Source organism: Toxorhynchites rutilus, chromosome 1, assembly GCF_029784135.1.
Source record: "Toxorhynchites rutilus septentrionalis strain SRP chromosome 1, ASM2978413v1, whole genome shotgun sequence".
In the NCBI taxonomy this organism is placed as follows: Eukaryota; Metazoa; Arthropoda; class Insecta; order Diptera; family Culicidae; genus Toxorhynchites; species Toxorhynchites rutilus.
In genome coordinates this window covers 184,368,807-184,382,618 of record NC_073744.1, presented here as the reverse complement: position 1 = coordinate 184,382,618, position 13,812 = coordinate 184,368,807, and the positions used below count along the sequence as shown (strand labels likewise).

Sequence of the window (13,812 nt, the reverse complement as noted above, 5' to 3'; positions counted from 1 at the left end):
TATCAATCGCATGATGCGTATAAACAATCAACACTGCGAATAAAATAACACAACAACGAATAAAAAACAGCTAAAAAGAAACCTGTACCGTAGGAATAATATTTGACTTAAGAAAACATTGTAACATTTATATATAAGTACGTAGTCTACATTTGTTTGACGAAAATGAATAAAAACAAAGTTAAAACTTATGACATTTTTTGACATTAATTCATTTTGAATTCATCTGATCTTATACCATGTACATGTTAATTTATATTCTAAGAGAAACAATCATCATATCTTTCCAGTCTTTTCTTTTTATCTAACATTCTGAAGATTTTGGGATCATCTACTAAATTTGAAAACCTTTTAGCTGCGATTTTATTTGCATCTTCAGGAATAAAGCAATGAAATTTTTGTGTTCCCGATATTGTTTTCACCTGATTGAATAGTTCCTCAAGTTTAATTGCCTTTTTTGTATGCGGTTGTTTGGATACGTAACAGAAATTCAACTTCGTCATACATTTGTCGTTTCGTTTAACTGCCGAATTATAAAGCTCTAGTTTCCATATCATCAATTCATCAATTTCGAAACCAAACGATTAATTTATGCCGTATTTTGTTGATGAAGTAGACAAACTCATAGAGCATGACTTTATTTACAAACAGCAGTCTGCTTTTTTTTCTGAAAATTCAATTATTTTCTTAAAACTCTTCCATAGACCACTTTTTTGTAGGACTTACCATTTTCGAGTAAAAAAAAATATGAAAAAAATGGTCAAAAATATTTGGATCTTTCCATATGTTAGTATAGATCAATTTACGGAAAACTGAGTATGCCAAGTTACTTAATTAGGTAAAGTCTTCATGCCCAGAAAGTTCTGAGAGGATCATGTCAGCATCTGGTCGAGTTGGCGTGAAATCCGTCCCTTAAAAACTCCCAAAATTTGAACAAAAATTATCGGAAAAAAGCCTTCAATCAGTCTGGGTTTGTTTGGTTGACCCGGCCCAAATCACCATCACGGGTGAAGTCAAGCGAGCCCCGCGGTGCGAAGAGTGTTCGGCGTCTATGCAAGAACACCAGCGGATCCGAGCCGTTTCCGATTTCTGCACAGTCCGAGTGTTTGCCGCCGAAAGTTTGAAAACTCCAGTCACGGTTGGACGCATCTGGCAGAGCGTTCTGGTGCGCTTGGCGGACGATCTTTGTCAGCAGCTCAAGGTGGGCTACGAATACGCCATCACTGGTGTTTTTAACCCACAGAATCAAATATACAACGCGTGGTCATTCGAAGAACTGTAGACCTATGGAGTCTACGCTGGGGCTAGTATCCGATCCGGATGAGCTGGAGCTGGCAAGTATGATTCCCATGGGAAACCTTGAAAGTCTCATCGAAACCGAAGTCGAACCGTTGGATATAAATTCGACAACAGAACCGATACAGCGTAACTATCCTAGCGATTTGGCAACACTTGACGATAGAACTGACAGAACTGTCATTACAACCCAAAATATATGCGTTTCACTTGATAAGTTGTCCGAAAAGGAAGAAGATACTCCACCACAATCACCGACTCTAGGCGCTTGTTGGGAGCCTTCTCCAATATTCACAAACCATGATAACTCCCCCGAAAGACCTGCCGATCCAACGATGGCATTTGACAGTGTGGAGCCCTCCCAAGAATGGGCATTCTCCCAAATACAACCATCACTCAAACAACGCTTGACTCAAGACTCCCCTCAGCTTACAACAACTCAAGGCCCCGGCTGTTCGATTGACGTTAAACCAGAAGACACGCAAACCACCACTCAACTGTACCAAGAACTTCCCCAAATACCCGCCTCGATTCGCAATCTCTACTCTAGCGTGCGGGAGCAATACAATGACTACTGCTTCACGTACATGCTGGCGGCTCACCTGTGTCAAAACATCGTTCCGATGAGTGCCTACAACGAGCTGAAGCTCAGTCTCCTGCTCAGTATCGCTTCGATCCAACGTTCCCCCGGTCGATTGCAACCATTCCACGTGATCTGCCTGGGAGCGGATACGGCGGTCGCCCACCTGCTAATGCGATCCGTCGGTCAGCTAGCGCGTCGTTTCGTCATCGGATCGTTCGAACTGCTGGCCGGGGGTCGTGTCCTCGCGGAGGACAACTTTGTCGAGTGCGGAGCGACTACGCTCGCCCGGACCGGTGTTTGCTACATCGGAGACTGGGCCATGCAGAAGCCCAGCAACGAGATTCGGATTCTGCGTGAAATCGAAACCGGTCAGGTCATCATCGAGAATCACCCGATCGCGTACCCGTTGGAGTGCGCCATCTGGACCCACTGGAGCTACAGTCGGCGAGCAAAGCAGGATTTGAATGCGCTCGTGGTGTTTCTGAAGTGAGTACCAAAGTTCCAGAAACTCGGGGAGGGACTCGACTAAAGATATTCTTCTCAGTGTCTTCGGTATACCGATTGTGCTACCCGAACAACCCCCGAATTCGGTGGTAGACTTCATTTTGGAACGATCACTCCTGGATACCGATCCGGCTGACCAAGAAACGGTGGTACCCGAAGAGGACTTCCGGCAGCTACTGGCGATGTTGTATTTTCAAGAAATCACAATTCCCGAGGAAGTCGACAAACTGCTGAGTGATTACTTTGTGGCAAGTCGACTCATTGTTCAAGGTAAGCAAACTCAACCGATAAACATGGCTTCAGATTTTTTTCCCAATTTTTTTCACAGAATCCCTCACTCAGTCATCATTTTCCACCCTCCGGAAACTAACGGAAGCACACGCGCGTCTCTGCTTCCGTACGGAAGCTTCTAACTTGGACGCCGTAGTCGCGATAATGATTTGCGAAAGTTTCATTCACACAGTTTTCACGGACTCAACCAACCGGCCTCCGTTGAGTGACAACTTCGAGTCCATTGAAGATCTGAATCGGCATTTTCAACGGTTCGCACAATGGTTAGCGGAATTTCTCAAGAGAACCATTCACATATAAATAACAATGTATTCTGGGAAAATATGACAGAATAAACATTCAACTGATTCACTTTCAGGACACATTTACTATGCTCTCAAACTCTATCACTATATTTCCCCATGTTTTAGGAACAAAGGCCTAAAAATTATAATGTAAGAAAAATCTGAAATGTTAACGGAGTCGTCTATATACTGTAATTATTCCGTTACATAAATAATATAATGAGGAATTTTCGTCCTTTTTTGCGGATACCCACCATCAATGTCTCTCTGTTGGTCGACCTTAGCGGCCAATTCCACGATCTCTTCATGTCTGCAGCATTCCGAGTCACTTTGGCACCCTTCTTCAATTGTCCAATATTTTCCGATTGGGCGGAATTGGGGGCAATTGAGAGGGTTGAGGTCTTTTCCAATGTAATCAATCCAATTGTGACGGTACCTCTGAAGCATCTCTCAACAGTAGTGGTAGCTTACCAAATCTGGCAAAAATTTCACCAGAACTTCGTGAGTCTCAATAAACGGGAGGCGTTTCTGCAGGCACTCTTCCCTATAGATCAGCAAGTCTAAATCCCTTGCCAAATCAAGAACATTCTGGGAAATTTATCAGCAAAAACGAACCTTAATTTGTTGGGGACATCTCTTCTGGCAGTGGTCTTATGGAATACCAGGCCTGGGAACTGTCCAAAATCCATCTTCACGTAGGCTTCGTCATCCATCAGCATGAATTCTTCGTACTTCGTCGAAACCTTGTTTTACCACTTTCGATCGCATCTTTTGGCCACCAGATTTTGCTTCAACGTTCTGTTTTGTTGCTTGTAGACAAAGAAATTACGATAGTTTTTCAAACAATTTGCTGTCAAAAGATTTCAAATACGCCTACTGCGACCGCTGCTTTAAAAAGAACAGTGATCCCCGATTCTAACTGAATCAAACCCTAATGTTCAAATATAGTTTTTTATTAATTTGCCGTCCATTATCAAACGTAATAGTTCTCCGATATCCAAGCTTGAAAAATGTTTATTTCAACCGTTCAGTTTTTAAGCTTGCTGTAATCTTCCTCAGTGTTTCGAATTCCTGGTGCAGACTAAAATAATCAATGACGTGTTATGTTATGATCACCAACAAATGTTATGATCACCAACAAATAATCTCCCGGTTGAAGCGGCCCGAGAAAGTCAATTGCCACATCACCCTATGGCTTGTCAGGCAAAGCAAATGGTCAACTTCAATCAATCTTCTCCTAATACTTCTAGGAATGACTAGCTTGCAACCTCTAACGACCATAAAGGGTGTGTCACATCAAATTGCATCACGGAAAAAACGCTGTAGAAATTTAATTTTTAGGAATTATATCTTCAGCTTTCGCTTATAATCAGATAAGAGTGTATAGATCACGTTGGCCATGCTTCACTGTCAATTTTTCGTAAATTTGGAAAAATGTCGTCGAACGAAAAAGAGCGTCGTGAATTAATCCTGCGCACTCATTTCGAGAATCCGGAGTTGTCACATCGGGACATCGGTAAGATGCTGGGAATCGTCCAATCCACGGTCAGCAGAGTACTAAATCGATACTTCGAGAACCTAACCATCGACCGGAAGGTGAAGAACGGCAAAAATGGATGCTCCATCAGTGAAAAAGATCACAAGCGCGTAGTTAAGCAGTTTAGACGTGATCCGAGAAGTTCGGTCCGGGATGTCGCCAATAAGCTGAATTTGTCAAGTTCATTCGTCCAGCGGACCAAGCAGCGGGAGGGCCTGCGTACATACAAGGTTCAGGAGGCTCCTAACCGCGACGAAAGGCAAAACATGGTGGGGAAGACGCGAGCCCGGAAGCTGTACACCGAAATGCTGACGAAGCCGCATTGCCTGGTAATGGACGACGAAACCTACGTCAAAGCGGACTTTCGTCAGCTGCCGGGCCTGTTGTTCTTCTCCGCAGAGGACAAATTCAGCGTTCCGGAGGAGATTCGCAAGCAGGAACTATCCAAGTTTGCCAAAAAGTACATGGTGTGGCAAGCGATCTGCTCTTGCGGAAAGCGGAGCGCCCCCTTCGTGATGACCGGCACGGTAAACGGGCAGGTTTACCTTAAGGAGTGCCTACAGAAGCGCTTACTACCACTATTGAAGCAGCACGAGGGCCCGACCATCTTCTGGCCGGATCTCGCTTCGTGCCACTATTCAAAGGACGTGTTGGAGTGGTACGAAGCCAACGGGGTCACCTTCGTGCCAAAGGAAATGAACCCGCCCAACGCTCCGGAGCTTCGCCCAATAGAGAAATATTGGGCGATTATGAAGCAGGCCCTCCGGATGAACCCAAAAGTTGTCAAATCGGAGGCGGACTTCAAGAGAAAATGGATTTCTGTTCAAAAAAAACTACAACCTGACGTTGTACAGAACCTTATGGACGGGGTAAAGAGGAAGGTGCGAGCATACGGGCTTGGGCTCGAAGTATGAATAAAAAGAAAATGCCAAAAGTTGTTTAATAGTTTTTATTTTACTGTCTAAAATTTTCAAAAGGATCGGTCTACTGGGCGAATTTCTACAGCGTTTTTTTCGTGATGCAATTTGATGTGACACACCCTTTATCTCCAACTGCCCCTGTTTCAGTCAATGCGTCAATGCTTGCATTTCTGGATCATTAGCCGAAGCTATCTCAACTTCCTCAATTTCAACAACTGTTTGTTTAGTAACATTCCGGATTAAAACATCGGAATATAGATCGAATTCTTCGTGAAAATCGCGACGATGAATCTGCGATATTTGACTTTCCTTTATCTATCTATCTATTTATATAAAAATGGATTTCTGTCTGTCTATCTGTCTGTCTGTCTGCCTGATTCTTATGGACTCGGAAACTACTGAACCGATCGACATGAAAATTGGTATGTAGAGGTTTTTGGGGACGGGGAAGGGTGAACTTGCGCTTAGTATAAAACGTGAATGTTTGAAGGTATTGATAACAAAAAACAAATTTTGGGCGGGACGAAGTTTGCCGGGTCAGCTAGTTGGATATAAATTGAATATAGATGTGCCCGTATGAAAATATTTGGACACAACCTTCTATAGTTTTTTTTTTCTACTGACTAGCTTTGCTGTCGAGAAATTGATTCCATTCCTTTGTCCATTTACCGTTTTTGTTTTCATGAATACTTACTGTTGTTAAATATTTAGTATATGAAGTTCCAGATTATTGCCAGAACACTGTCCTCGACACCAAAATCTGATAGTATGATCACGTCAGAATGAACATTCAACTGCTTCATTTTCAAAACACATTTATTATGCTCTCATCAAGACTTACTTGTTTTAAAGTATACATTCACTAAAACTAACGTTAAATATAGTCTACCATCCCTTTAATCAACTCAAGTGTGTCTCTCGCTGTCGCTTCAATCCCCGAGGGCGGCAGTAGAAACCCATGGGTTCCCGTATCGGGCAGCTCAACAGAGTAGCTGTACTTAATACCGGCCTCATATCGGGCAAACTGCGCCGAAGTCCCGGACACTTCGCTCTGTCTCTCAACACGGTAGGATGTGTGACTTCCGGAGCCACGCAAGGTTTCCACCGCAACCGTTGCCATCTCGTGAACCTCGCTGTGCCGTTCATCACTCTCCGAGTGCTTCTCATCTGGATAGCTGATAGTCTGGCCGTATGAGTGCAGCGAAACGAAGATCTGTATATTGCGTCGGTCGTTGAGCAGAAATCTACTCAGCGCTTTGGCTTCTGGCTCGGAGAATGCCTTGTTGCCGGAGTAGTACTCGCTGCAGGTCGATCTGGAAGCCCCCTCTGCATTCCACATATGATCCCAGTTCCGATCGAGATCCGTTCCGAAACAGACGCGATCCGAGTCTGCTGAGAGCGGACTCTGGGCATGAAACCAGTTTAGGCTGAAAGAAAGCAACATTTCTGAGCAAATTTGGTTCGCCCCCATTCGGCTACAAAACTTACGCTGACGCGAGCACTCCCGAGCTTTGGGTTTCCAAATGCTTCGAGCGAGTCTTCCTCCACATCCGATCGTACTCGTGGCTGTATTCATACCCATCCGGGTTCAAAACGGGTAAAATGTACCAATCCATAGACTTCATATTCTCCCATTCAGTGTCTGCAATTGAAATGCAGTTAGTTCTGTAAGGGAATTATTTCGTGTTAAAACCACAAACCATTGCTCGTGATTGCATTGGTCAAGGCATCGATCATCCACGTGGCAACGCTCGGTCCGATCCACTCGCGTCCATGAGCTCCGGCTTCAACGAAAACAGCACCCCGCTGCGTCCTCTTTTTCTTCGCCAACAATCGCTTCTTTCCCTTCACAAACTTCGAACGTTTGACCTGCGAACCTTTTCCCTCGAACCTCACGCTCACGACCGTAAGCGGACGTCCCTCGAAGCTCCTACCCACGTGTATCAATTCAACATTCTTCGGATACCTTCTCCCCAGATGGTTCATAAACTTCACGATATCTCCATACCGATGGTAGCGATACCAGGTCAGCGGATGACCGTGCAGAACCTCGTTCTCGATCTGCTCCCTCCGGGTCATCTTTGGGTTCTCGTATAGTATCGCTTGGCCTAGATTGCGGATGACAACGTCCTTCGCGAGTCCCTCGTCCTGGAGATACTCCCCGATCGCTTGAAGCATACCGGGAGGAACAAGTATATCGTTGGGGCCCCGCAGATTGGGTCCTTTCCACCACTGCAGTTTGAGTCCCTCCGGAGATAGCCTATAGTCCTCCAGGTAGTGTATGTCCGCGTCGGTTTTTGGATAGACACGCCACAGCTGGTGACCCCCGTAATTGATCTTATAACTCGCCGAGGGGTCCTGGGTGGTGCTCCTCGGGACCCTTGTGGTCGTGAACACATGCTGGGCGAGGGCGTTGATCCAGGTTTCTGGCTTTTGTAGAGGATCGGAGGCGGGCAAAAATGGAATGATTGGTTTAGGTGTGGCCGAATTCAGTGGCGGGGGTTCGTTGGTTCCGGAAGCACCGAAAATTTGTGGGAACCAACCAGAACCAGCTTCCGAGGTGGTTGTTGTGGTCATGACAGTTGTCACCTCAACGGGCGATTGGGTGGAAGAATCCTCCCAAGCTGGCCATGGATTGAAGAACTCCCAGGGCATCATGAACTGGAACCAATCGTCACTGAAGTTTTCTTCTGCAATCGGATTGGTTTCAATAGGGGGAATCGGGATTTCAGGCTCTTCATTGACTTCATTGAACAAATACGATGGATAAAGGTACCAGGGCTGCTGCTTTTCCGTTGATTCATGAACCCTTTCGATCTGAGATTGAGCCTCGTTATCAGCGCTCCTGGTGGGACGCTTCTTCAGCTCCAATATCCTCGGTGTGGTACTCCTACCTTCTTCAGAATCATCATATTCCTCCACGCGACGTGAACCGAACCCGAAAGATCTCACAAAGCGTCCGATGGACGCCATGATCCCCGAGAAGAAACCTCCGTTGTTTCCAGAGCTCTCGCCACTATCGTAGTCGTCCCCTTCCTCCTCACTATACTCTTCCAAACTCTCGGGAGGCTTCCGTTTCTTCACCTTGGTCGGCTTCCCGGACACATTGTCCCTATCCTCATCATCCTCTTCATAGTCATACTCTTTATCATTCGCCACATGATCAGCTTGATTGCCGGTCCCTTCCTCACTTTCACCGTACTCGTCACTCTCGTCCTCCTCCTCTTCCCCACTTTCCTCATCATCATCTTCATAGCTGGCATTCGCGAAACCCCCATAATAATCCCCTTCATCGTCCTCCTCGGACTCGCTCTCCTCACTGCTCTTATCCTTGTCTCCAAACCCGGGCACTTGGGGAAAAATCGGGACCGTAGCCGGCGTTGCTGGCGTGTACTCACTCGTCACCTGTATGTTCGTCGTCAGTTTATTCTTGTTATCCGAGACTCCCCCAACCAGCGGAAGCCTCGTGAAGGTGACCTGCTTCGATTCCGGCTGATAGAGCTGCGATGCCTGGGTCGTCACCGAGTCCCCTTCGTACGAATCAACCGAGTTACGTTTCATCTTTTTGCCCCTTTCAAATTGCGTGACAACCTTCTCGTTTGGAGCTTCTCTGAATTCTTCTTCGTCCTCCTCCTCCTCTACGGAGACGTACTCGGTACTCACCAAGCTGTCCTGCATGTAATTGTAGACACTCTCCAGGACGCTACCGATCTTCGCGATCACCGGGGGATCTACGTAATCCACTGGACGGCGGTGTTTCTTGGTTTTCCGAGGTTTGGTAGGCCTCTTCACCACCTTCAATGGGACCGCTGTGGACGCTGTGGTGGTTGGTTTGGATTTGGTTTTGGTTTTGGGTTTCCGTATGGTGACTTGCGGCAGAGCAGTCGTTGAAGCTTCCTGAATAGGGGTAAGGGTGCAGTTAATGGTGAAATACTTCCGAAGCAAGTCCAGCGTTTCCTTGGTGAGTTTGGTTTCATTTTTCATTGGTGGCGGTGGTGACGACGTAGTATGTGGTCTTGTTTTGGGCTTTTTGAGATGAATCGCCGGACGGGAGGTGGACGTCAGAGGGCGCTTCTCAACGTGGTAATCTCCCTTGTAGATTGGGGTCGTGTTGTTCAGGGTATTTTCCACCGACGATAGATCGTCGGCGTAGTTCACCGCTGCGGTCGTGGGGATGTCGGTGGTCGTGCTCTCCGGTAGATCAGTTGTAGTTGAGTAGATCTCTCTTTGAGTCAAATTGTCTCCCAATAAATACTGGTAATAATTGAGAGGATACGTAAAGTTCTCCTTGGTCAGGAGACTATCTTTAGTCACGTAAACGTTCGGTTCCGACGGATTCAGCAACTTTATCCGATCCAGCTCAAGCTTGTCAATTTTCTGATTGTTCACATAGATCGCATTTAGAGCTACATTTTTGTTCAGCACCACACAAAACACCACGATCAACAGGTACTGCTTCTCGACCATTTTCGCGGGGCACAAGAATAACCCAACCGATCCTCGCAACGCTCATACTCGAACTAACCTTGATCTTCCGAAACCGCGCTCGGAAATGCTACTCATCCAACCCCCAAAGGGGGACCAAACGCAATGAACCGTGTGCAGAGCGACGCATTTTCCGCGATTATCTCAAGCTTTTTTTTTGCTTCTCTGCGCGAAACGGTTGACAAATTTTCTGGATCTCCGCGGCGGCACTAAGCATTACCAAAGCACGACTTATCGTCGTCGTCGGATTGATATAGGCACACGTGAACTTGGATATGCTCCAGTTGGCGTTCCTGCGCCGAGTAGTTGCTGAGTTTATGATGCTTTTTAGCATCGCATTCGACTACAATAGCGCATATTATAAGTTTATCTCCCCGATATCCCCGCGTCAGCCATTAGTTCGACTAGGGTGAGAGTAACAGTTTGTTTTCAGAACACTACACACTCGTTGTAATCATGTTTGTTTTGGCTTGTTAGGCTTGTTTTCGAAGCGAAAGTGATCCGCTTTTCGAGCGACTGTTTGTCACTTGTTGTTGAATGATTTTCAGTAATGATAGAAAACTCGTGCCTCGAATCACGGGATAAAATGACAACACCTATCCGTTTTCTGAAAAATCCGTCAAAAAAATTCCATATGGCCCGGTTTGACTTAGCACTGACCTTATATTTCATCGCAATATTATACTGTATTCCTTAACTTTTCGAAATTATTATTAGCGAATAGCTGACCCGGCAAGCTTCGTCCCGCCCAAAATTTGTTTTTTGTTATCAATACCCTCAAACATTCACGTTTCCTTACTATGAGCAAGTTCATGGGTCCAATCGCAGAACTGTTCATTAATCAATCTTCTAATCGACCCCATGAATTTACCTTTTACTATAAAATTCCTAGTATTTCTAACAAAACTCATCATTATAATATCAGATTATTTTCAGGCACAATTCTCGTTCAAGATTTTTCAACCACTTGCAAATAACATGTTTCTCCGTTACATGGAATAAATGTTTTATACAGAAAATATGATAGAATTTATTTTCCAAATTCTCTCTTTTTCCTTCAGAGTTTTCCGAAAACTTTTAATTGTCATGTTTGGTTGGAATATTTTTGGTTCAAATATGTGTAATATTTTTATTTGCCCCCCTCTCCATTCCAGAGAAGGGAGAGGTGTCATACCATCATAGAAACATTACTCATACCCAAAAACCCTCTCATCCCAAATTGTGCTTGGTTAGTTCTCGAGTTATGCAGAAGTTTGTGTTTCGTTTGTATGGCAGCCCCCCCCTTAGAGAGAGGGGTGGAGTGTTTAACCACCATAGAAACATTTATTGTACCCTAAAACCTCCATATGCCTAATTTGGTTACATTTGCTTGATTTGTTCTCGAATTATTCAGAAATGTATGCTTCATTTGTATGGCAGTCCCCCCCCCCCCTCAGAGAGAGGGGAGGAGTGTTTAGTCACCATGGAAACGTTTCTTGTCCCCCAAAACCATTCGCATGACAAATTTGGTTCCATTTGCTTGATTAGTTTTCGAATTATGCAGAAATTTGTCTTTCATTTGTATGGCAGCTCCCCCTTAGAGAGAGGGTGGAGTGTCTAACCACCGTAAAAACATTTATTGCATCCTAAAACCTCCACATGCCAAATTTGGTTTCATTTGCTTGAATAATTCTCGAGTTATGGAGAAATTTGTGTTTCATTTTTATTGCAGCCCCACCTGAGAGAGGAGGGAAGAGTATCTAACCACTATAGAATCATTTATTGCACCCTAAAACCTCCACATGCAAAATTCGGTTCCAATTGCTTGATTAATTCTCGAGTAATGCAGAAATTTGAGTTTCATTTGTATGGCAGCCCCCCTTAGAGAGGGGGTGGAGAGTCTAACCACCATAGAAACATTTATTGCACCCTAAAACCTTTACATGTCAAATTTGTTTTGTAGCATATTCTTAAGCGGTAATAACGTTACGTAGAACTACGCAATTATATTATGCAATCCACTTGTTTACCACTGCGAATATTATTTTGGAATGCATCGAAATTTTTGTAATAGATTATGTTCTTTGTTACAAGTGAATTTGATGAACGTTCTCTTACGTTTGATATGATGCCTAGAACTACCAAAATATGTGAACGGAAGAATTGTCAAAGGATCATTGTATTTTACATTTCCCTCTGAATGTTTACGTACTTCTCGAACCGCGAAAGTTCATTCTCCTCTAGTATCTGAAATGACCATTTTCCCAGGCTTCTCAGTTTAAAAGTACGTTCTAAGGAAGCATATTCTGGTCTGCACAACGACAAGCCAGTACAAAAGTACTCAACACCAAAAAATACCCCCGACTTGCATGTATTGGCAAAGCGGATTCCCCCAGTTATAAATTTTGAAGTCCGTGTTAGGGAAACACAGCTCGGTGTGAACAAAAACGTCCCCGACTTGCATGTATATTTGCAAAGCGGATTACCATAGGTACATCGATTTTGAAGTCTGTGTTGGGGTAAATTGGGCCAATCAAAACTTGGCAGTTAGGGTGTTTCAATAACGCTTGACATTTTACAGTTATTCAATTGTTCATCTCATAAAAAATAACATTCGATTAATTGTGATAGGCACATAGAAATATTTCCTATCAATTTGATGTAAACATCTTTCCGATCTATTAAGAAATGTTCGAGTTATAAGCATTTGAAATACGGGTAGGGTTAGCACACAAATCGGCAGAACAAATATATGGGAACAGGAAATTCTTCCAATTTTCATGACTTTAAACCGTTTAGAGATTAGCGAATTATAATGTATAGCATAGCAAACAAATCTTAGAGAATTTCCGATTCGATTGGTATGCATATCATGAGAATTCGTTCACAGTGAAAATAATTATTTACGTTAACTATGTTCATAAAAACGTGACCTGTTTTCTGATTTAGCACCCTTCCTGAAAGACGTAGTTCTACGTCAAAAAATCATGCAAAAATCCTCTATAATTCATCACATCCTCATCATCATCATCATGAATCAAAAATATGAATGATTTTGAATAAAGATGACATTTAAGCGGCATCGCTAGGAGACATACCCGTCTTTTTGAATAATTACGATTTCCGAGAATGCTTCGAAGATTGGAAGAGGTGCTGGCAGATCTGTATTATTTATGAGAGAGTAAAAAATATTTTCGACGAATAAAAAAATTCTCCTAATAATTTAAGCCAATAGTATTCTGCTAAGGTTGAATTGGAAAGCAATAAACCACGAGAATTTGTTTTTCTTTAGATTATATTATTGATATTCCACTACTTCCAGAGGATTGAAATCAGAAAGACAAAGAGGCAATTATTCTTAAGCAAAACTTGCGCAACGAAAATCCCCGCACCGGCTTTGCGTGTTTTTGCAATGGTAAAGTAGATTTTATCCTACTGGAATGTATAACACGACTCGACTCCGGGACAAAAATTACAGCTTGTTGAGGACACTCTTTATAAACAAAATACAATGAATGTAGATCTCCGTAAAGGTAAATAGCTCTTGTAAAATGATCGAATTTTAAGAAATAATCACAAAATTGAATATCGAACCTACCCTCTGGGCACTATATTCAACGCAAAAGTTGTACAACGAACTATTGACTACTCCGAATGCAAACCGGGCGAGATACAAACCTAGTGCTACCGAGATGAAATTATAATTAAAAAATTAAAACACAATTTAATATCAACCGTCTTCCTTCCTTTTTTCCCAACTGCAAAGTAAGTCGTAGTTAAGTGCCAGACAGTAGCTTTCGATAACTACAAGTGATTATACTATATAACACAATCAAACTTGGCAGTGGACCATTCTATGCAGACTTCGTGGTACTTCACAGACAACCAGATTCAACTGTGATAGCTTCGATAACATCAACTACTTGCATAGAA

The 13,812-nt window shown here is 43.7% G+C and overlaps 2 protein-coding genes across 2 annotated transcripts; one reads left to right on the top strand and one right to left on the bottom strand.

The window, feature by feature from the left end:
- The first annotated feature begins 1,286 nt into the window (after positions 1 to 1,286).
- LOC129761630 (minichromosome maintenance domain-containing protein 2) lies at positions 1,287 to 2,974 on the top strand. The gene is made up of 3 exons (XM_055759366.1): positions 1,287 to 2,365; positions 2,424 to 2,653; positions 2,712 to 2,974. Exons 1-3 carry the CDS (start codon positions 1,287 to 1,289, stop codon positions 2,972 to 2,974), a joined length of 1,572 nt encoding a protein of 523 aa, XP_055615341.1.
- A 3,271-nt stretch (positions 2,975 to 6,245) lies between these two features.
- LOC129776894 (uncharacterized) lies at positions 6,246 to 10,271 on the bottom strand. The gene is made up of 3 exons (XM_055782830.1): positions 7,116 to 10,271; positions 6,904 to 7,057; positions 6,246 to 6,842 (listed from the first exon to the last, which is right to left on the bottom strand). The coding sequence occupies exons 1-3, from the start codon at positions 9,880 to 9,882 to the stop codon at positions 6,290 to 6,292; spliced, it is 3,474 nt and encodes a 1,157-aa protein (XP_055638805.1). The 5' UTR covers positions 9,883 to 10,271; the 3' UTR covers positions 6,246 to 6,289.
- Between the last annotated feature and the right edge of the window lie 3,541 nt (positions 10,272 to 13,812).